The sequence below is a fragment of the Geotrypetes seraphini genome, chromosome 1 (genome assembly GCF_902459505.1).
Source record: "Geotrypetes seraphini chromosome 1, aGeoSer1.1, whole genome shotgun sequence".
Classification (NCBI taxonomy): Eukaryota; Metazoa; Chordata; class Amphibia; order Gymnophiona; family Dermophiidae; genus Geotrypetes; species Geotrypetes seraphini.
In genome coordinates this window covers 447620405-447645272 of record NC_047084.1, presented here as the reverse complement: position 1 = coordinate 447645272, position 24868 = coordinate 447620405, and the positions used below count along the sequence as shown (strand labels likewise).

At 42.1% G+C, this 24868-nt stretch overlaps 1 protein-coding gene across 4 annotated transcripts in view; it reads right to left on the bottom strand.

Moving 5' to 3' along the window:
- Window positions 1-5823: 5823 nt before the first annotated feature.
- ADAMTSL1 (ADAMTS like 1) overlaps window positions 5824-24868 on the bottom strand; it is a 1156072-nt gene continuing 1137027 nt past the window's right edge. For 3 of the 4 annotated variants that reach the window (XM_033920627.1, XM_033920600.1, XM_033920618.1), the window contains 3 exons: window positions 20836-20945; window positions 13779-13999; window positions 5824-7837 (listed from right to left, as the gene is read on the bottom strand). In XM_033920627.1, the coding sequence (XP_033776518.1) occupies window positions 7731-7837; window positions 13779-13999; window positions 20836-20945 (438 nt within the window). In that variant the 3' untranslated portion in view covers window positions 5824-7730. Of the gene's footprint in view, window positions 7858-13778; window positions 14000-20835; window positions 20946-24868 lie in introns of all 4 variants that reach the window. The other variant, XM_033920609.1, reaches the window with a different exon arrangement.

Genomic DNA, 24868 nt, shown 5'->3' with positions numbered 1-24868 from the left:
TACAGGCAGTCCCCGGGTTAAGAACGAGTTACGTTTTTAAAGTTGTTCTTAAGTTGGATTTGTATGTAACTCTGAACTTGTAGATTTTAAGATTCGTGCTGCTTACCTCTGCTCCCAGCTGACAAAGGGCCAACTGTCCCTACCAGCTTCTAAGGTACAGCATGCACAACCACGCATTGTTCTTAATGTGGCCGTGCATCATTCCTGAATCTGCTACAGGAGAAGTGTAGGAGTTTTTGCCACTGGAAATACTGCTCAGTGAAACAAATGCAGCCGTGACTGTGTTCTTAAGTACGAGTCGTACTTAAGTCAAGTGTCTGTAACTCAAAGACTGCCTATACTCATTTTGTTCATCGCTTTGTAATCTTTGAAAAAAGCGATTTAATCAAATACGAAATAAACTTGAAACTTGATAAAGTTCATTTATTTAACCTTATCAAGTTTTATTCATATGAGTAATGGCAGCCCAAAGTTACCCTGAATTATCTTTCCTGGGTCCTGAGATCCTTTTCTATAATGGACACATACACTGCTTGTGACATCATAGTTGATGGAAATTTCTGGAACATGCTGCTTTACCAGCATGGCTTCTCTACACAGCCCCACTGCTTCTGCCATCCTCATATATTATAATCCAGCTGGTGCAGCAAGCCATACTGTAAGGCAGCTACCCATTCACCTACAGCTTCAGATTGAGGTTTGCTCTGTATTTATTTCTCATTGCATACATTCTACTCTGACAGTACATATCTGAATTAGGGATAAGCAGTTGCAATAACAGAGGAAATATCAGTGATATTTCTTTTCTCATTTCCTATCACTGGCAAACAAAAATGGGCAGGATTTTATTTGCCAATGATAGGTTTGGTATAAAATGTGGCCCCCCTTCTGGCTCCTTTTCTCTAGGGCCCTGCGTTCCCCTCTTTGCTGCCCAGAAGCCACACAGCTCTCCCCTCCCTGGCCCTGTCCAGGGCCTACCCAAATGCCTGATGGTCTAGTTGAGGTCCACTGAATCAGGAATGATGCTTGTGAGACTAGGGTGAAAGTTTGTAAGATATAAAATAATTTGGTTGATTTTTAAGGCATTACACCTTCTTCTTTGGAATTAAGATTTGAATTAAAGGTATGCTAGCCTCCTAAGGTGCTCCGAGAGCCTTTGAGTGAGATATCTAATTGGATGGATGAGACTTTTTGGAAGGCAAGAATAAAAAGTACTGTTGTGTACTGGCTGAAAGGTACTGGTCTTAATCAATAAATAATTTGCAAATACATCACAAGATATAGACACTAGATGAATTCTGAGGATTGCAGGCTGACAATTTTTTAACCAAGGCAAATAATTAGGCCAGTTCAAGGTTCTGGAGAGCTATTTCAAATAAAACACCTTTTAACTATTCTGAACAAGGAATCTATAATGCACTGAAAGGATCAAGTGTTAACAGTTCTTGTTAGAGTGGGTAAAACGAGCCGTTAGCACTCTGCTTTATTTAACTGATGTTTAACTTGAGCTGTTTCATGGTGCCATATGATCACTTTTTATTACCATGATTATTATGTTGGCTTTGGTACCACTATGCACCGCTAGCTGCCAGGGACCTAAACGCCGCTCCTGGAGGCCATGTAGCGAAGACTAGTTTTTAAAAATGAGAGTTTAATTGGGTTTTAATGGTGCGATCAATTTTCACGCATCTGCATTGAATATCACTAGTGCCTACATATCTTCCAGGTTTACCTCAACTCTGCCCCCCCAGCTACCCTGGCACTGTCTGGATGGTGCTGGGGCAGTCAGAGGCGGTATTCAGTGGCACTACCTGGACAGCCTATTAAGGGTGGTTTAAGCAAGCAGGAGCATTTCCTGCTTACTTAAACCACACCGAATATCGACTCCCTGTGTTTATAAATTTAGGCCTGCCATTCATTTGCCTAGATTTATGAGCCTAGTACTGAAAATCGGTGCGAAGCTCCTAAGGGGTGAATATTCAAAGAGATTTAATTGGGCTGGAGATGCTTCAGTCTGGTAAAATTATGCTGACTGGGCTAAACCTGGATATTTAGGGCGACTGCTGAGACATCTAGTTAGTGCAGGGGTAGTCCTGGGATGGATTTGGGGTGGAACTGGGAGGTAATCAGGCACCACTGCTATAGGGTACCAGTGCCTGTTGGGAGTTATTTGGATATCACTGACATTCAGCAGCTATGTCTGGGTGGTTCATAGACAAAATCGCGCGAGACAACGGCGCGCAGACAACTGAGCGCAGACAACTGAGCGCAAGGTTGACGGCGCGCCAAAGAAAAGCACTATTTTAAAGGGTTCCGACGGGGGGTGTTGGTGGGGAACCCCCATTTTACTTAACAGACATCGCGCTGGCATTGTGGGGGGTTTGGGGGTTGTACCCCCCTCATTATACTTGAAACCGAACTTTTTGCCTGTTTTTTAGGGAAAAAGTTCAGTTTTAAGTATAATGTGGGGGGTTACAACCCCCCAAACCTCCCCACAACGCCAGCGCAATGTCTGTTAAGTAAAGTGTGGGGGGGTTTCCCCCCCACGCCCCCCATCGGAGCCTTTTAAAATAGTGCTTTTCTTCGGCGCGCCGTCAACCTTGCGCTCAATTGTCTGCACTCAGTTGTCAGCGCGCCGTTGTCTCGCGCAATTTAGTCCCGTCACCGTCTGGGTAACTATCTATTTAAACATAGGACAGCAAAAAATTTGTCCTAGTTTAATTGGAAAGCTATCTGTGTATCGGCTCTGAATATCTGTCATATTCAGGTAACTCCCAGTTGGTGATGGAAATCTGATATTCAGTACCAGTATCCAGATGGGAGCTGAACATTCAGGCATAATTTAGCTGGCAGCAGCCAGCTTTTAAAGAAACAATGACCACTGCTGGCTGATAGACTGTTAAGTTTTCCTTTTTTATATCTGTCCCTCTTGCCCAATTTTTATATTCCTAACTTTAAGAGTTTAATGAAATTTTGAATATACATTAAGGGGGGAATTAATCAAGTAGCGCTAGGGTTTAACGTATCCTTAATGCTTGTTAAGAGAATTGGTGCACATTAAACACTAAAGCCCTGATTCTATAAACGGCACCAGAAGTTAGTCACCTAAATCACAGGCACCTCCGATTAAGGCATCTAACATAAATATTTTAATTGGCTTAATTGGTACGGTCAATTGAAAGCGCAATTAAAAACAGATTAAAAAACTGTAAAAAAATTAATTAGCCCGTCTATGCCTAACTCAGTAGGCGCCTACCACCTCGCGGTAGACATCTACACGGAGGCGTTTATTTGCACCTACATGAAAGTAGGCGCTGTTAAGGGCAGAGTTTGGGCATGGATTGAGTTAGGTGCTGGTACATTAGGCCAAGAAATCCCTGGATTAATATACTGGTGCATAACATTTTGTCACCTAAGTCGATTTAGACACCGCTAGGCGTGATTCTACACACGGTGCCTAACTTTGATTGACATGTGGTAGGTGCCGCTTTGCTAGATGCCTCTTGAGTTAGGCGCTGTTTATAGAATCGGGGCCTAATTCCATATAGTCAACCTAAAAATCTGGCGTGGCCTACTACAGCGCAAAACATGACTAAAAGTTAGGCACACTGTATAGAATTATGCTTAGCGCTGCCTAAGTGGGCTTAGTGTTGCTAAGTGTCCTAACTTTAGGCACACCCAATTTATACCAGGGTTTTCTTCACCTAAATATCTGCTTCTAAGGCCTAGATTCATTAAGCTCACCTTTGTTGGGCGATCTTTTGATTTTTTTTCTTTCCCTTTCCTATTGTTTTTAACCTTAATCTTTTTTCTTTATAATCAGATTGTATTTCTTTCCTAGCCTTTCCTTGTGTTTTATTATGTTTGTATAAGCTGGTTTTTATTATGTTTAGTAGATTTAGTTTTTTGTTAGTTACGTTTGTTTCCCCTAACTTTGTAATTTTTATTGATTTGTACGTCGCCTAGAATTTGGAATAGGCGATTAATCAAATTCTATAATAAACTTGAAACTTGATCCATGGGCGATCCATGGCCGAGTCTTCCCGGGTGACCGATTCACTACGCCTCCTCATGCAAATTAATGCGATCGCAGTCATGCCCCACAGCAACTCCACAGATTGCTGCAAAGCAATCCAGATGTATGCGCAGACTATCTTCTTTGCCTCTAGATGCGGTCTGTGCATGCACTGGCTCTCCGCACAAGCGAGGTCAAACAGGAAGGGGGGGGGGGCTTTACTGGAACAGAGCATGCTTGAACAGAAAACATTGCAGCCAGGAACAGAACATGCAGGTTAAAACCGTGGGTTAAAACCACGGGCTCGCACTGCAGGGAAGGGTGGCATAGAGCAGGAGAGTCGGCAGAGCTTGCTTTCTAGTGCTTTTTGCACAAGGGAGATGTGTTTAAAATGTTTCATTTCAGGACTGTAGGGCTGGGATTTCAGGGCGGCAGAGAGCAGGACGTGAGCGACTGGTCCTCAGCAGTCGCTTCTTTTTGGATCGGCCAGCCCAATCGGTGTTCCTTCTTCTGTTTAGTGGATTGCTGCCTTCCTACTTTGCATGCCATTTCCCCTAATTTGCATGTGCGGATCGGATCGGGCAGAAGGTTAGTGAATCGAGTTGGGGGTCGCAAACTGGTCGGTACACGATCGGTGAACTTAGTGAATCTAGCCCTTAGTTAGGCGCCTAACTCAAGAACTTGCCCAGGATCCGTCCCGTAGCCACACCTGCTTTTAGGAGGCACTTTGGATTAGGCGCCTACTTTTTACAGAATTGTATCTTTTGAGTTAAGTGCCTAACTTTCAAACTAGTCCAATGAAAGCCAATTATGAGGTGTTAAGTGTCAATTGGTGTCAAATTAAGCCTATTAATTAATTAAGTTGGGTGCCAATGTTGGCAAGGTGCACCTATATAAGTACCTAAATTTAGACATATATAGAATTTGCCAGTAAAACTCATAGATATAAAATGGGCTTTAAAATTTAGTGTGCGCTAATTCCCTTAATACAGTGGTCTCAAACTCAAACCCTTTGCAGGGCCACATTTTGGATTTGTCGGTACTTGAAGGGCCTCAGAAAAAAATAGTTAATGTCTTATTAAAGAAATGACAAGTTTGCCTGAGGTAAAACTCTTTATAGTTTATAAATCTTTCCTTTTGCCTACGTCTTAATAATAATAATATTGTAATTTAGAGCTAAAGAGACACATGATCAAGAAACTGTTTTATTTTACTTTTCTGATTATGATAAACATACCGAGGGCCTCAATATAGTACCTGGCGGGCCGCATGTGGCCCCCAGGCTGCAAGTTTGAGACCACTGCCTTAATACATGTTAAAGATGTGTTAAGCCCTAATTCTGCTTGATTTTCCCCCATAGGCACTAAACACTAGAGAATTTTCAAAGAAGCTAATTTAGAAGCATTTCTCTCAAATTCTTTGAATATTGGGCCCATTCAGTTTTCTTTTTAATAGAAATAAACAATTACATCATCAGTATTCACTTCACAGTATAAACCCAAAAATTGGCTATCCTTACTCTTCCTCATCCCCCTCCCTAAGCCAGACCAAATATATTCTCTGCAGCATGTGAAAAATACCATATCTCTAGGTACTTGGGCTATTTGCATGGCTCAAGACATTTGGAGAATTGAGGCCTTTATTCCATGTTTAGGTACTATTTCACAAGGCATCAGATTTAAAAGTACAACAATGTAGTTCAAAAAGTATTCTGAATGCAAGTGCTAGAAGACCAAAATAAAAAAAAAAAAAAAAAAAAAAATTAACCACAGATTTCATTGGCAAAAAACTTGCAGTAAAACATTAGAAAATCCCCCAAATAATTTTATCTGGACAACATACACTGTACAATTATTCATATTGCACTTTTTACACAACAAATCCTAATAAATATACACAAAAGTTAAACATACAAATACATTATTTTTTTTTTTTTTAAATAATATTAAACCGATTCTGAATCATGTCCTTTATAAAGAAACACCACTCCAAGGTCCGTTCATAGAAGGCGACGCTTGTAATGAACAAGGGACACTCGTAGGCTCATTCCGAGAGATGTCTGTGTGCCATCTGCTTCATCCAATGGCCACAGTGTCAGGCTCAGAGGGCAGAGCACACGAAACGCAAGCATGCAGAGTCCCCCCCAAAAGCACAAAATAGAAGCAGAGAACTCACTTGCGAGCACAGTTTAGTCTGTTCAAGTGACTGGAGGAACTGCATTGCTACTCTCAGTTACAACAGCTGTGCACTCTTCCATCCCAGTGCTTGTTGCTATATATCTCCGGTAATTTGGAGCCAGCACCAATAGAGTTCCCCCAGTACCTGTCGCAGGATTCAGTACATAAGAGGAAATTTGATATTTACTTGCGCTGCATGCATTTTATGATGGATTCTGCTTGGCTTGCAACAGAGTTCATGGGCTCCGCTTTCTGAATGTCCGCTGATATGCACATGTCATATTTGTAGCAGGAACCGATCCTAGATCAGTTCACTGCTCCTGGTCCATTATGCTCACTGTCAGATTTAAGAAAAATATAAAGGTAGCAGAGGCAGTGCTATCATTTGTGCCAACCTATGCTGGGTAACATGGTAAAAAGAAAGCAAATTTCCACTAACTGTGAACAGCTCCATTTTTGGCAGAGAGGAACAAATAGGCAGCTGCATTCAACAAAATGATTATCTCTGGAAGTTTCTTTTTGTTCTGTTGCATGATGACGTACGATGCAAACAATAGAGCGGAAAAAAGGAGGAGAGGGGATGATGTACAACATAGTAACTTATCAGACCATGCAATTGCCTGGTAAGAGCCATTCTTTGAGGCCTTGCCTAAACTAAACTGGACTGGAAACTCAATTTTGATACTTAGGGAAAATGTACTTTTAGCTTACAAGTACTGAATATATCTGATCATTTTAAGCTGTAGCCTGGCAATAACTCTTTATCACAGCCAGAGTCTGTGTGTACAATATACAATGCGCAAACAGTGAATGGCGGATAACTTTTTTTCTCTCCGTCCTCTCCCCTTCTAGATCAAAATGTTCTTAGCTCTTTATTATTTTCCAGAACATTTTTGGCATGCTTGGAGTCTTCCTGGGTTCATTTTCACTCAGGCAAAGTATGCCATCCAGTCCGTAATCTTCCACAGGTTCTCTGCTGAGAGCAAAATTCACATTTGAAGTTCAGAACATATTCAAAACAGCAAAACTAGGCCGGGGCCAGCAAGAGGCACATGCAAAAGGGTTTCCCATAATGTGTCCTATTGCTTATGTAACTTTTTTTCAGCATAGTCCTGTAATCTGGTTTTAAGTTGGATAATAATACAGTTTTCAACATTCTGGAGTAACTGTATGCTACCAGCCCCAAATTCACACTGGTGAATTTAACCATTGCGGCTCCCAAAAGGGACTTTAAGAGAGTCCAAGTGGTTCCACTTCTCTGTGCCTGTCTTGCTCACGACACAGTGTCCTTTTCCTTTTTGTCTTGTCTCCCATCTGAAATGTATATTTATTGCATTTTCTCTTCCAGTATCATGGAAGAGAAACTTGTCGACTCCTTTTAGAACAATAAGAACACCAAAAAAAAAGGGAAGATAAAAGGTGAAATGGAGAATGCTCTGTGTAGTGTGTGTGTTTATGTGCTTATATGCGTATATGTGTCTCATTTAGCTTGTGATGTTCGTTCCCACAGGACATCACAGAGAGATTGTCCCTTTGCGTTATGCTTTCCCGCAAGACCCACAGCAACGGGACTTGAATTGGGCGAGCTGACAGAGCTTCAGCTGTTTCACCTTCTCACAGTATCGGGTTGTGTCTCTGCACTCCGCTAGCAAGGCAAAAAGAACACTATAAGGAAATCGTAAAAACCAAGAAAAACATTAAGCATAGCAGACAATCAAAAGGGCAATCACAAACTCATCTTTTAAACATTTTGCTGAACATCGTATTCATTTAGGGCAGTGCTTCTCACCTGTCTTCTGGAGGCACCCCAGCAAGTTGGGTTTTCAGGATAACCACAGTGAATATTCATGAGAGAAATTTGCATGCAATTGCTCTCCAGTACATGCAAATTTATCTCATGCAAGATCACATAACCTCATGTTCTACTCTTTCCCCTATTCTTCATCCTAAAAATGATGTTTTACCCTCACTGTCTAGTCTAATTATAACGACACTCCCCTTAAAAAAATTTTATTTTAGAATTGTACGCTGCCGAGAAGAATGAGCAGGATAGAAAGCTTTAATAAAAACTTGGAGACTTGGATCACTGTGGTATCTTGAAAATCCCACTGGCTAAGTGAGCCTCCAGGAGAGGGTTAAGACCTGGCAAGAAGTGGATAATTTCATAAGGAGAGCACCAGCATTTAGACATCAGCTGCCTAATATTCAGTGGTATTTAGCCAGTTGGCAACAACGCACGGCTGGCTAAAAAGCGCTAAGCTGGCTAGTCACCGATATTCAGTAGGAGATAGCCAGCTATCTCCTGTTGAATATCCCGTTCACTGGCTAAGCTGGTCACATGACATTGCAGGTCAGTGTCAATTAAAAAATAAAGAGACCCACTCTAACCATGCACTGTAACACATCACAGAAGTTCATGTACAGAAATCCATCATAGAAACTCCCTAACTCTATATTATAACACCATTACTGAAGCTCATGTAAATTGCTCTGAATTGACTCCCCAGTCATTAGTAGCATTATAGAAGCTTTCAATAAACAATATTCACTGGCTAACAGGCTATGTCTAGCCTTCAGATAGACCTGCCTAAAAAGCAGATCTATCTTTGGCTTCTATGATTTAGTCAGTATGCCAACAAATATTGGCTTGGCTGGTGGTGTCAAATGTGGCTGAACATGCCCTGGCCATTCAATGCCAGAGGCCGGATACACCACAGACCGCGGGAGGTAGCCAGGCTGCCTCCCGAAGTCTGAATATCGGGCTCCAGGAATACACATGAATGATCAGAATTCTGAAATGTAGGTGCATATATGTACTCATTTGCACATAGATATCAATATTCCCTCTAAGTGCTATTCTATACAATGGCATCTACAGTAAATGCAAAGGCATCTAGTCTGAAGGTGGATATTGTGATAGGGAAGTGCCTGTCACTGTTTTAAACCATCCAGTAATGAAAATATCCCTGTACCAAGAGAGAGAAATCTGCCCACTATGGCTGTGCCTAGCCCTAACAGAAGACAGAGAGGACAGATCAGAGGGGATATTCCAGAGAAGAGCAGGCTTCCTGTTTCACGCCCCTATCATTCCTTTCATAAAGCCAATACAAGCACTGTATGCTGTTGCTTGTGCAGATCAGAAAGCTGTTCGGGAACTCATCGTGCGCAGACTTTCCTATATCCTAAGTCATCATGTATTATGGCAAATGCAGATCCATAGCTGATAGCCATTTGAGACACGGTTCTCCATTGGTCTTCTCTAATCAAGGCATCTGCTCTGTCAATGAGCTCTTGGGTGCGCGATGTTGATGAGCGACCAGAATGACCTTTGTTGCCGGTTATACCTGTTCTTCCCGCTTTACACCTTTTTACCCACTCGTAAACCTTTCGTTGATTCATGGTGCTATGTCCATACCGAGACAATATCTGACAGTGAATTTCCACAAAGCACGCTCCTGCATGTTGCTCTTCGATGATACAATCTTACAATGGAGCGTCCATGTTTCTAACCTCATGGCTGCCACATAACTTAAGGCCAAGAATTCCCAACTATGGCAATGTGTAAAACGAACTCTTCTATCCAGCCAAAATATACCACAACATCTAACACTGGTGGGTTCTGGATAAATAATTTTTTATATAGTTTTCTTATGTATATCTCAAGGAAGCCTCAGCCCCACCACTCCACCGCTGTATAATCTCGCAACTGCGGGAAGCATTACGTGGTGCCTCATCATTGGCCGTTCCCTTTATATGTTGAAAAGTGGAGTCGGATATTGAAAGTGGAGTCGGATGACAGCGGCAACCTCGGGTGTCCCTTGATACAACTCTTTGAGCAAAACATGTCGGGTCTTACTCCCAGGTTTGGCTGACCAGGAAGCAAATTTTAAGCTGGTTTAAAGCTAAGTACTAAACACTTTATATTCTTATATATTTATTGAACAATATAAACCACTATAATCATTCTAAGTACATTAAAGGGGACGGCCAATGATGAGGCACCATGTAATGCTTCCCGCAGTTGCGAGATTATACAGCGGTGGAGTGGTGGGGCTGAGGCTTCCTTGAGATATACATAAGAAAACTATATAAAAAATTATTTATCCAGAACCCACCAGTGTTAGATGTTAAGGCCAAGCACTGCACTGTGCATGTACGAACTATCCAACAGGCAAATGCACATGTACATATGTTGCATTTCACTAGCTCTGTTCTGGTTATTGCGTAATTTAACAATTGCTATTAATTTTTGATTCGCCTTCATATTTCTCTATTGCAGTTTGTATTAATTATTTTTATTTCTCTTTGCTATGTAGCAGTCAATAGGCTACATTTACTAAAAGGCACTGCCACGTTTAAAAAAAAATGAAATGGGACCTATTTACTAATTATCGCTGGCTTTTATAAAACTGCGGTAGAGATTTCTATGAATATGGGAGAATTTACCGCGCTTGTCCACAGTAGAAACCTCTTCTGCAGGAGTTGTCAGCTTGGGAAACACTGTTTATCTATGCGGATGACATCTTTATTTTGATTGAGATTGATTCAGATCTCACCAACCCTTTAAAATAAATCATTGTATCTCCAAACTCCAAGCCTGGGCTATGTCTGTCCAGATGAAGCTAAATGCTGCAAAAACAAAACTTTTATGGCTAGGCCCAAAATTGGACTGTCTTCCTCCAACTGCAACTTTGGATTTCGGGGTCTCCCTGCAGATCGAGTTCTCTTCCAAGATATTGGGAGTTCTCATAGACTCTTCTCGTACTTTTAAGGATCAAATAAACTCTCTTGTCAAGAAGTGCTTTTTTAGCCTTCGAATGTTGAGGAAAGTCAGAAACTTTTTCTTCCAACAACACTTCTCTGTTCTGGTCCAATCTATCATATTATCCCGGCTAGATTACTGTAATGCTATCTATCTCGGCATAACAAAGACCTGCCTTCAAAGACTCCAATTGATACAAAATACCATTGCAAAATTAATTTTTGGAAAAAGTAAATTTGACTATGTGTCTCCTTCACTGGCTTCCGGTCTATCTCAGGATTCACTTCAAATGTGCATGTTTTACTTTTAAAATTTTATATGGTATCTTCATCCCGCTTGCCCCTTTATTATGGAATGCTTATAGATTCTCCTATACAAGAGGCATCCAACAATTCAAACTCTCCTTTCCTTCAGTGAAAGGAATCAAAGGAGTCAAGAATTTTCTCAACTATGGAACGAACTTCCTCTTATTTTAAGGGGTCCTTGTCCTTTTCAAGTTTTTCGTAAATCTTTAAAAACTATTTTATTTGCCAAACACTTCGGAAACCAGTCATATTAATATTTTCTGACTGTTACTTTTTTCAGTATTTTTTTAGTTACTATTAACCGAGTCAAGCTCCTTTATGGCTGAAGACCTGGTATACAAGCTAAGTTTTAGTTTAGTTTAATGGTAAGCATGCACTACTGCCATAGCCCAATTTAGTAAATCTAGTTCACTATGCATATTAAGAAATATAAATTGAATAAAAATGAAGTGCATCTTATTGTTGGATTTCACAGAAAGAAAGCACATGGTGAGAAAATTCCTATTCTCTAGATATTATAATGGTATTAGAGAATGACACGGTGGCGGGTTACCCGCGGCTAGCTGCGTTTAGCCGCGGGTAGCCCGCCGAAACGGGGAAGAAAAAATAGTGGCCTCTGCGGGACGGGGACAAGGCCATTCACCGCCCCGCGGAGCGGTGAATGGACTTGTCCCCGCAGTGAGGCAATCAAGGATCGCGCGGTCCCCGCCATCTCCCTCCCTCCTCATTACCGCTGGTTGAATTTCTGTCGGTCCGCACAAAAAAAAAAAGCCTCCTTCCTTTTCCCCTGCTCTTACCGCCATGCTCATGCTGCAGTGCAGCTACTAAAGCCGACAGGAAGTCTTTCCGACGTCAATTCTGACGTTGGAGAGGATGTTCTGGGCCAGCCAATCGCTACCTGGCTGGCCCAGAACGTCCTCTCCGACTTCAGAATTGAGTCGGAAAGACTTCCTGTCGGCTTTAGTAGCTGCACTGCAGCATGAGCATGGCGGTAAGAGCAGGGGAAAAGGAAGGAGGCTTTTTTTTTTTTTTTTTAACGGCAGGGAGGCAGCAGGCTGGCTTTGGCTAGGGAGGGAGAAAGGTAGGCAGGCAGGATTCGGGGGTGGGGGTGGGACAAAGTGTAGAAGGCAGTGAGAGGGACATAGGAAGGAGGCACTAGGGGCACTAAAGACATGGGAAGGAAGCACTGGGGGCACTAAGGACATGGGAAGGAGGCACTGGGGGCACTAAAGACAGGAAGGGGCACTAAGGACATGGGAAGAAGGCACTGGGGGCACTAATGACATAGAAAGGAAAGAGGGAGGGAATAGAAAGGGAAAATTCTTGGGCCTGAGTGCAGAAAGAAAGAAATGAAAGAAAGGAAACGCAACCAGAGGCTCATGAAATCAATCATCAGACAGCAAAGGTAGGAAAAATGATTTTATTTTCAATTTAGTGATCAAAATGTGTCAGTTTTGAGAAGTTATATCTGCTGTCTATATTTTGCACTATATTTGTCTATTTTTCTAGTTACTGAGGTGACCGAGCTTGCGGAGATGGGGCGGAAACAGGGTTTTAAAATTTTAGTCCTAGTAGTTTGCCGGTCCACAAAATAATTCTTTTATTTCTGCCAGTTCACGGCTGTAAAAAGGTTGAAAAACACTGATGTAGAGTATGCCGGCTTTCTTTTTCGCCCAGCTGCAAGCGTTCAAAAAGCCGCGCTTGCGTTGCTGCTCGAGTTGATAAATCTTCTCATCTCTTACAATTTCCTGTTTCCGGTTGCATCAGAGGAGAATATTGAACAAATGAGCACCCGCACGTGCGGCTGGGCGAAAAAGAAAGCCAGCATACTCTACATCTAAGGTGAGATGGAGGGAGGGAGATGGCGGAACACTGCAATCGGTCGGGTGTCTGCTGTTTTTGTATCACTGCCTGCCTGCGCTCACGTTCCAGATCCATCTGCATTTTTAGTGTGCACAATTGACCTGATTCGAGCTATAGGTGAACATGGGGGACACATCATTGCAAGGGAGGACAAGTCAATTTATTTTATGTTCTGTTTTTACTACAGGGCAGAGGCACTGAAACAGATTCTCAGTGCAGTAGTAGTAGTGGCAGAACTCTCTTCTGTCTTCATGGTGTTACGCAGTACTGAGGCTTATATGGATGCTGCGGGGACGATGACGGGGCGGTGAATGGGATGGCAGTGGCGGGGACGGGGCAGTGAAAGGGATGGCGGTGACGGTGACGGGGCGGTGAAGGGAACAGCAGTGACGGGGCGGTGCAGAGGATGGTGGGCCGGGAACGGTGCAGTGACGGGGACAGATTTTTTCCCCGTGTCATTCTCTAAATGGTATAGTACATCTATCAAAATGTTGTTCCCACTCGAAAGCTACTCCAATTTTTGAGCTAATATTATGTCCTATCAAAGATAACGAAATGTGTTCATTGCTAAACCTGGGCTAATTTCTCTATGGCAAAATAACATTTTGTTACATATGTGTGCAATGTAATCATTTGGCTCTTGCCTTAAAACTTACCATTTTCACATGGGGAGATGTTGCAGCGTTGCCAATTGGTGGGCCTTGGTCTCCAAGAGCAGAGATGTTCCTGTACGGGCTTGTTTGTGCGAAGATGCATACACTCCACTCGCCTGGACTGAAAGCCATAGTTCCCACATGTTGCTGTGCACACAGTCCAGGGTGTGACTCTCCATTGCACACTGCAAGCTTCTGACCAACAGTTCTGGGTACTGATAGGTCTTATTTAAACAACAACAACAAAAAAACCAGCAGATACATCACTACAGCAACTATCATGAAAAGTACTACAAGAAGATCTTAAACTGATAAACACATCTTGATAAAGAATAAATGCTGAGGGTGATATTACTACCATATGGAGTGCATTCCTCTCCAAGTGTTACTTCAACGCATTTTTACAATGAACCCAATATTTGTCATAAATAGCAGAGCAGGGAAGCAGAGGAGCTCACACAGGACTTTGCATTGGGTTAGAAGAAGCTCTAGGGCAGTGTTTTCCAAGTCAGTCCTGGAGTACCCCCCCTTGCCAGTCAGGTTTTCAGGATAACCACAATGGATATACAGGAAAGAAATTTGCATATAATGGAGGCAGTGTATTCAAATCATGTTTCCTGAAAACCTGACTGGCAAGGGGGTTTTCCAGGACTGACTAGGGAAATTGCAAAATAAGCTTACAGAAAATTCTCAAGTGAAGACGATTTGCTTCTGTATTGACAAGTTATGCTCTTATGTACTCACATACCATAAATCAAATGTACTTAAGCTTTGGCACTGTCATCTAGGGTAAAGGGGTAAATAGCTATGGATTTGATATACTATTTTCAGCGGTACAACAAAAGCAGCTAACATTTCATTGTTTGCAGGTACTTTCTCTGTCACTAGTGGGCTCACAATCTTTTTTTGGACCCTGGGCAATGAGGGTGGGGTGCGGCATGTATGGCATAGCATAATAACATATGCATATATTAGAACATTTCATTAAAAAAGCATCTATTACTTTAAAAAAAAATTATGGGCTTATTTTTATTTTATAAAATAAAACTTCATAACTTATAAGTTATGAGTGATGTTTTCTTAAATGATTAGCTGAGGCATTATTAAGGAATATCTAGTGTGAGAAAATATGTGATATATTCCTGTCCAGTGTATTTGAAAACATTGTTGTGTTACTGTTTATACATGAGAATACTGTATAACTATGCTAAGTGTGTTATCTGATGTGACTCTTTGTTACGTTAAGTGTGGCCGTTTTGGGTGCAAAGCTATGCTAAACATGGAGGGACATTTTGAAAACATATGTATAAGTCCGATTTGGACATATGGTGCTGGACGTCCAAAGTCGGCAGTAAGAAAATGCCCATTTTCAAAAAGCAAACCACCATACATCTAGAAATATATATATATATATATTTTTAAATCTTTCAAGTTTATTAGGATTTTATATACCGCCTATCAAGGTTATCTAAGCGGTTTTACAATCAGGTACTCAAGCATTTTCCCTATCTGTCCCGGTGGGCTCACAATCTATCTAACGTACCTGGGGCTATAGAGGATTAAGTGACTTGCCCAGGGTCACAAGGAGCAGCGCGGGGTTTGAACCCACAACCCCAGGGTGCTGAGGCTGTAGATCCAACCACTGCGCCACACACTCCTCATTTCATATCTTAAAATCGAGTACAGTAAATGATGTTTAACAATTGAACATTTAAAAACACTTGAATTCTTACATTTGATAGTATCATCCTAAAATATTGTAACCCCCCCTCATTTTATATATATATATTTTGAAAATCCTCTATCGGGACATCCAGGCCATTGGGATGCTCAGACCGTCAGGATGTCTATCTTTATACCACATTTTTGAACAAAATGTTGTCCAAGTCCTAAACAGACAGAACAAGACCATTTGGAAATGGGAAGGGCCAGTCCTGTAATGGACTGGCCACCCAGACATGGCAGCAGAGAAATGGGGCATCTTAGAGGGCACTTCTGTGAACTTCACAAAAAGGGTGCCAGATAAACATCTCACTAGAACTCCCATATAAGTTAAGGTGAGCCCCCCCCAAACACACCTAAAACCCTAAAAACCTAGATATTTCTTTTCATGGATTATTGAATTGAACTTTTAATAAAGCCTGCATCTTGATCATCTTCTCCACAGTGTCCTTGGTTTTATCAGATTTTTTTTCTGTGGAGTACTTAGGGTCAACCTTTTGGTTGTGCAATAACTATAAATAACATATCCATTAGTATAACATAAACTTAAAAGACAATATAAAAGTTCAAAATACAATTTAATCAATACTAAAATAAAATCAACAATACAATATAAATACCCATACAAATAAATATAAATATATACATTAAAAGGTATCTTAAGTCAGTCATGGTATTGTAATCTTCTCACTTCCCTCAAGGTAAAAACCCTAAGGGGCCGCAGAAACCTTCTCAGCCCAGACAAGGAGAGAATGATGTAGAACCATGAAACTTACAAGTCATTCCACATTTTTCTTCACATTTTTCATTTCAATGACATCAAATGAAATGAAAAGTATCAAGAAAAGTGTGGGGACTGACATGAATTGTATTTTGGACCTCCAAATTGTTTTTAAGTTTATGCTATACTAATAGATATGTTTTTCTATAGTTTACAATGTTTAATTTCTTATTCTATGTAATTTATAGAAGTTAGATTGATTATGACATCTCAGAAATGTCTGATTCAAGAATTGCTGCTGCTGGGTCAGACCAGTGGTCCATCATGCCTAATAGTCTGCTCCTGCAGCGGCCCCTAGGTCAAGGACCTGAGCCCTGAGTCTAGCCTTATCTGCGTACGTTCTGGTCTAGCAGGAACTTGTCTAACATTGTCTTGAATCCCTGCAGGGTGTTTTCCCCTACGACAGCCTTCGGAAGAGCGTTCCAGTTTTCCACCACTCTCTGGGTGATAAAGAACTTCCTTACATTTGTACGGAATATATCCCCTTTTAACTTTAGAAAGTGCCCTCTCGTTGTCTTTATCTACTGTCTATTCCCTTCAGTATCTTGAATGTTTCTAACATGTCTCCTCTCAGCCTCCTCTTTTCAAGGGAGAAGAGGCCCAGTTTCTCTAATCTCTCACTGTATGGCAACTCCTCCATCCCCTTTACCATTTTAGTCGCTCTTCTCTGGACCCTTTCGAATAGTACCGTGTCCTTCAAGTACGGCGACCAGTGCTGGACGCAGTATTCCAGGTGGGGTTGCACCATGGCCCAGTACAGCAGCATGATAACCTTCTCTGATCTGTTCGTGATCCCCTTCTTAATCATTCCAAGCCCTTTTTGCCGCTGTCGCTGCACATTGCACAGACAGCTTCATCGACTTGTCGCCCAGTACTCCCAAGTCTCTTTCCTGGGGGGTCTCTCTGAGTACTGCACCAGACATCCTGAATTTGTGTACAAGATGTTTACCGACATGCATCACCTCACACTTATCCACGTTAAACTTTATTTTCCATGTCGCGGCCCATTTCTCAAGCGTGTTTATATCCTGTTGCAGGTCTTCGCAATCCTCCTGTGTCTTCACTACTCTGAATAACTTCGTATCGTCTGCAAATTTAATCACCTCGCTCGTCATTCCAATTTCCAGGTCGTTTATAAATATGTTGAAGAGCACAGGCCTAAGCACCGAACCCTGCTGCACTCCACAGGTGACGCTTTTCCAGTCCGAGTATTGTCCATTTACCCCCACTCTCTGTTTTCTATCCGCCAACCAGTTTTTGATCCACAGGAGTATTTCACCCTCAATCCCCTGGTTCGCAATTTTTCAAAGTAGTCGTTCATGCGGGACCTTGTCAAATGCCTTCTGAAAATCCAGATATACAATATCGACCGGGTCACCTTTGTCTATCTGCCTGTTAACTCCCTCGAAGAAGTGCAGCAAGTTTGTCAAGCAAGATCTTCCTTTGCTGAAGTCATGCTGGCTGGTCCTCATCAGATTGTGCCCGTCAAGGTGGTCAACGATGCGGTCTTTTATCAGTGCTTCTACCACCAGGTACCGAGGTCAGACTCACTGGCTTTTATTTTCCCGGATCTCCCCTCGAACCTTTCTTGAAGATCGGCGTAACATTCACCACTTTCCAGTCTTACAGATTCCTTCTCGATTTGATTGACAGATTGGTTATTAGTTGAAGCAGTTCAGCTATAACCACTTTCAGTTCCTTGATTACCCTTGGATGGATGCCATCCAGTCCAGGGGATTTGCCATTTTAAGCCTATCAATCTGCCTGCATACCTCTTCTAGACTGACCATCAACCCAATCAGTTTCCTGTCTTCGTTTCCTAGGTATAGTCTGTCAGCTTCTGGTATGTTGCGTATATCCTCTTCTGTAAACACAGATGCAAAAAATGTGTTCAGTTTGTCGGTGATAGCTTTGTCCTCTTTTAGCACTCCCTTTATTCCATGGTCGTCCAACGACCCCACCCCTTTGCGGGTCGTTTCCCCTTAATGTATCGAAAGAATGGCTTGAAGTGTTTTGCCTCCTTGGCAATTTTTTCCTCATAGTCCCTTTTGGCCCCTCTTACCGCCTTATTGGACCTGCATTGATGTTGCTTGTGCTTTTTCCAGTTTCGTCCATTTTATACCTTTTCCGTACTTTAAAAGAAATCTTCTTGTCTCTGATCGCTTCTTTACCGCTACAGTGAGCCACACCGGTTCCTTGTTCTTTTTCCTCTTGGATCCCTTGTTGATACGTGGTATATATAGATTTTGCACCTCAGTGACTGTGTCCTTAAAAAGGGACCATGCTTGCGCTAGCGTTTTTACAGTGCTTATCCTCTTCTTAATCTTCTTCCCCACTATGAGTCTCATCCCTTCGTAATTCCCTTTTTGGAAGTTCAGTGCTGTGGCTGTCATTCTGGATCGTTGTTTCGCCCCCTTGTCCAGGTTAAAGCAGATTATATTGTGATCACTGCTTTCCAGCGTCCCTTCTACTTCTATATCTTGCGCCGGTCCTCGTAGTCCATTTAGAATTAAGTCCAGAATTGCATTTCCTCTCTTGTTTTCCTTGACAAGTTGTTCCAGGAAGCAATCGCCCACTGCATTCAGGAACTTGGTTTCCCCACTGCAGCCAGAGGTGCCTAGGTTCCAGTCTATCACTGGGTAATTGAAGTCACCCATGATAATTGCATTTCCTCCCTTGCAGTTATGTTTAATCTCAGCCGTCATTTCTTCATCAATATCTTTGGACTGCCCTGGGGGTCGGTAGTAGATGCTGATCTTCATTTCTGTTCCATTTGTTCCCGGAATTTTGACCCATGGAGATTCTAACTTATTCTTTGTTTCCGGCGTGTTCTCTCTGGCAGACTCTATTCTCTCTTTGACGTACAGGGCAATGCCCCCAACTTTTTGACCCACTCTGTCTCTGCGATAGAGCTTGTATCCTGGTAGCACAGTGTCCCTGACATTTTCCTCGTTCCACCATGTTTCCGTGATGCCGATGATGTCAAGGTTCTCTTTTTGTGCCATAGCTTCTAATTCACCCATCTTGTTCCTTAGACTCCTTGTGTTCATGTATATACACTTGAGTTTGCAGCATGTTACTTTCTTGCACTTTCTTCCCTCTTGCGTCTCTTTCGAGCCATCCGGATTTCTGTCCTGTCCATGATCCACTGAGTCTATCCCACTAACTTCTTGCACGGTATCCTCTGGATATACCAGTTCCCGAACCATCGACTTTTGGTCGAATGTCAGCTTTCCCCTTCTTCCTAGTTTAAAAACTTCTCAATTTCTCTCTTTATGTTGCTTGCAAGTAGCCTCGTTCCGTCTCCGCTGAGGTGGAGTCCATCTTTCCTGAATAGCTTGCTCTTCCCCCAGAATATCGTCCAGTTGTGCACAAAGTGGAATCCTTCTTCCTCATACCAGCTTGTAAATCCACAATGAACCAAATTATTTTGATAACCGCAGTATAAAAGTATTTATCTAATATAATAAACCCTTACCCGCGCATGTGCAGTTGAAACGGTGTGATCCCTGCCGCTGTGATTTGTCCTTCCGTGCCTTGTTCCATTTGCGGGGCGTGCGTGATGGTGGAGCCTGTGGTGGTTTGATTTGCGGTGGTAAGAGGAGCATTGCCATTGCCGATGTCGCTTCAAGCCTAGGGCAGAGAGGGAGGCTTCAAGTCGCTGCTCCTCGCTGTGGTGTCCTGCTCCTGCCTTCACGCAAAAAGAAAGTAGGTGGGAACCGGCAGCGACGAAGGACTGAAGCAAGCAGGAGCAGCAAGTTGTGAATGCTGCACTGTTGATGGCTGTGTGAGACCCGGGAGGAGAGGGGAGGGGGGGAAGAGAAATACTACTGAGGGCTGGCCTACTACAGGACAGGGGGAGCAGGGAAGGGGTGCTGCTGGACAGGGGGAGGTAAAAGGAAGGGTAAAGGGCTACTGCAGGACAGGGAGAACAGAATGGGTGCTGCTGGACGGGGGGAGGTAAAAGGAAGGGAGAAGGGCTAATGCAGGACAGGGGGAGCAGGTAAGGGGTGGTACTGCACAGGGAAGGATAGGATGGAAATGCTGCTGCTGCACAGGGAAGTGGGGGGGGGGGGAGAGGGAAAGGGGTGTGCTGGGGGGCAGGCAGCAATCTTGGTTTGCTCGGGGGGGAAGACAGAAGGGGGCCAAGGAGAGAGACAGAAAGAAAGGCAGGCAGGGGGCCATGGAGAGAGACAGAAAAACAGGCAGGCAACGCATGAGAACGAAAGACAGACATACACAGAAAGACAGCGGACAGGGAGAGAGAAAGCAAGAAAGACAGACAGACAGGGGGCCAGGGAGAAAGACAAACCGAAAGAATGACAGATAGACAGGGGCCAGAGAGACAGACAGACAGCCAGCGGCCAAGGAGAGAGAGAAAGAAAAAAAGACAGACAGCTCACATGGTAAGTTTTCATTAAATTTTGTGATCTGTTAAGTCTACACATCTATTCTAGCACCCGTTAATCTAATGGGCTTAAACACTAGTATCATTATAAGAACATACCAAACCTTGTTTTGTATATACCTATACATATTATTATAGTTCTATAGTACCTTGGAAGAGTGCTACATTGTTCAGAAGATACAGGAGTTCGGTCTCTTGACTGGCAGAAGACTTGTCTGTGCTGTAGTGCCAACCTTGTTCCAATGCATGGTCCTGTACACTGTAAATAAAGAAGAAACCATTTTCAGGAGAATAATAATAATAACAACTTTATTATTGTATACTGCCACACCACATTGGTTCTAAGCAGTTTACATCAAGAGGACTGTACAAACAGCAAACATATACATCCTATGGTACAACTGTAATATTTGAGTTACGCGATTCTCAGATATAATTTCACAATATATAGTATAAGCTATAGTTTAGAAGACTGTTTTTGAGATGCAATACAAGAATAATTGTATGTCTAAAGAATTCTGCTAACTTTCGCTAGTAATTTTTAAAAATATCTTCTGAAATGAAGATAGAATTTTATCTTAAGAAATCAATTTCCATGAAAGTTATACCTCAGTGAGAGCAACAGCTATGCTGACAGTCTCCCAAGCCAGACAAGTCTTGGTTGAGGGGCCAGACTAAGAGTGATCTAAAAATAATCCATTCTCAATAGTGAATATAAGGCACAAGAAAGCTATATTAGATTGGTCATCAACCAGGACTATATTTGATCCTATGGCTCCTGGGTATAAGTTGACAAATAGGTTGTGGGGCTCAGGTAGGTGTAGAATTCTATATGAAAAGTAGGCACCTATTTCTTTTATAGAATATGTTTGAAATAGGTGCCATCCTAGGCAACCTGTTATAGATTTATTTTTCACAGGGGAAGTGGCACATACTCTTAACCATTTTACACCCCTATCTACTAAAGCATAATATAGTGGTGTTATTACATGTTATCTGTCATAAAGACCATTGCATAGGATGGGCTTTTCAGCAGAAAACACATGATAACACTTGTCATATGCTAAGTATTAGTAAATAGGGACCTTACTATTAGGGTCGCACTTAAGATTCTAGCTTCTATAGGCAGGAGGACTTTTCATAGATACCGCTAATTGATCTTCCATGTACCATATAATACCCCTGTCAAAGTTAATAGACCCAACATTACATTTTTTGTATTCTCCTTCTCTTCTGCTTTCCTATTTTAAATTGTAGTTCTTCCCCCTTACCCATTCGTGTGATGTCTTTTACTAAACCGCAACAGCGATTTTTAGCACAGGGAGCCTATGAGCATCAAGAGCAGCGCAGGGCATTCAGTGCAGCTCCCTGCGCTAAAAAACGTTATCGCAGTTTAGTAAAAAGGGAGGGGGTATATTTGTCTATTTTTGTATAGTTGTTACTGAGGTGACATTGCATAAAGTCATCTGCCTTGACCTCTTTGAAAACCCGCGGAATATAAATGATAATTAACATTTTCTCTGCGTACAGTGTGCTTTGTGCTTTTTAAAATTTTATTGTTGGTAGATCATTTTGACTTGGCCACAAAGGTAAGGGGGAGGGAGGGGAGCTGCTGAAAGATATCTAGTAATCCTTGCAGGCTTGACTGTGCAGGGAATTATTTTTGTAAAATCATGTTTTGTTATGTGACTGGCATTATTTAGACTTTAATTTCTATGAATGAATAGAATGGAAATGATATAAAATTGCTTGCTTGCTTTTATGTGCATACGCTAAAGGGAAGTGGAGAGAGAGTGGGCTGAGGACGCTGAAGGGAAATGAGGAAGAGAGAGTGGGGAGAAGACGCTGATTTATAAATTGACAATTGTGCAGAATATTGTTTCTTTTTATACTTTAATATAATAAGTTCAGAATAAAACTATTCGAGGCTTGTGTGGATGGGATCAGATGGTTTGCAGGGATGGGGCAGGGACGGAGACAAATTTTTCCCCATGCCATTCTCTAGGCTCTGCCATGAATGGATTTTGACTACGTACAGGAGAGCAGGGTGTCAGTCAGGTTGGCATAGCCGTCGTAGCGCAAGTGGGCACGGAGTATGGCTCTCAAAAAAAATCTTAATGGTTGTACTACTGATTTTGGCTCTTTTGACTAATGAGTTTGCCTACCACTGAGCAAATGCATTTATTCTAGATAGAAAGGCTGTGCATTTGTTAATGTGCATATGGCTCATTAGTGCTCCTTAAAAATGTAGGTAGATGTAAAGCTGATTTAGGGCTCCTTTTACTAAACTGCGCTAGCAATTTTAGTGCGTGCTTAGCGTGTGCTACAATGCCCCACGTACTAGATGCTAACGCCTCCATTGAGCTGGCATTAATTTTTCTGTGTAGCACGGGGGTAGCGCACGCTAATCTGCGGCGCAAACTAAAAACGCTACCGCAGCTTAGTAAAAGGAGCCCTTAGTTTGCATTAGAGAATTTGTCCCCATCCCCGCAGGAACTCAATTTCCCCATCCTGTCCCCGTGAGTTTTGTTGCTGTCCCTGCCCCATTCTTGTAAGCTCTGCCTTAACTGCACAAGCCTCGAACACTTTTGATTTAAATGTGTTTGAGGCTTGTGCAGATGAGGATGGAGCTTGCAGGAATGGGGCAGGGACAGGAAAAGAACTCCCTGGGACGGGACAGGAAAAATAGTTTCCACGGGGACGGGGAAAAATTTGTCCCAGTGTCATTCTCTAGTTTGCATAAAACCTACAAATTAACATGCATATAAGCCTTTCCTTTTATTTGATATTCCACTGTATAAGCAATGCATCCAGAAAGCTATCAATATAGAATGGAAAATGAAGGGGAAAGAAAATAACTATAATTGAGAAAGCAAAGAGGAGGGGATGGGTGTAGGGGTGGAGGGGGACAAATTAATTCCATTACTGCCCTTAAAGGCATCTGCATTAAAAGTTTGCTAAGTGAACTGAAAGATCATTTTAATGAGAACAAATGTGAATAGAGAACAAAAATAATTTACGATACTGTTGGGGGAAAAAGATAAATCTTCCAAAACTGAACCAAAATGTTTTGTCTGCACATAACTCTGGTAAATAGGGGAACAGACAAAATCCCCCGGGTTCCTAATTTTGCGTTCCTTCATACTACAGTGTCAGGAAATAGGTGTGAAAAGGGAAAGCGTCATGCTGAGAGGACATTTTGCTCTTAACATAAATTGCTGTTTTAAGTATCGCAGCCCCCTTCTCGGATTGTGTGTCATATTATTTTGAACTCTCTCTCTAGACACATTTCTGAATGCGCGAGTCCTGTAGACTTCCTGGAATTATTTTACTGCATTTCCATTGCACTCAGTCTGTTGAGTTTAAGCTTGGTTTCCAAAATAAAAACTGAATTAAACTGCCTGTTGTTGTATTAGTCCCAAGATAAACAGGATATAGGGAAAACTACTGTACACTACCTATGTATAATTTCTTCTGGGTGGCTCAATAAAAGATATAGTCAATATACAATAAAGAAGCCACTGTTGTATCTTCAATCAAATTATATCCTAATTGTCTTACTCGGGTCTCATCAAAGGCAGAGAAACGAGAGCTATTATCATATCATGAGGATAAGGACTAATTTTTGTTCAAAAATACAATCCCCTCTCCCCTAAAATCAATAAAGTGATACTGAAACACTGGCATGTAGCCAGGCTAGCTGTACCGGACTGCCCAGAGAGAGCAATCTTCTCATATAAAAGAACAAGGAATATTGGGGAGTTGGTTAAAAGTAAGAACTCGGTGGGTCCAACGCTGTAGGGGCAATCATACTGCATGTGGTAGGTGTCAGTGGTGTATTTTAGCTATGGCAGGTGAAGGTTGGGTGCATCCAGACACCGGGATCAACCACTACAACTGTGACTCTACTTGTGTGGTATATTTGATTCAATGTCCCTGTAATAAAATATATATTGGGCGCACGATGCGGTCTATTAAAACCTGTTTAAATGAACATAAATCCCGGGTACATACTGAACGTGATACCGCTCCTATAGTTAGACACTGGCAATTGATGGGGCATGTCTGGTCGGACATTAAATGACGAATCATTGATTCTGTTACAGTAGGATGGGAGGGAGGTAACATCCAAAAAGCTTTAGCGATTAAAGGACAAAAATGGATATTCAAACTTAAATCTCT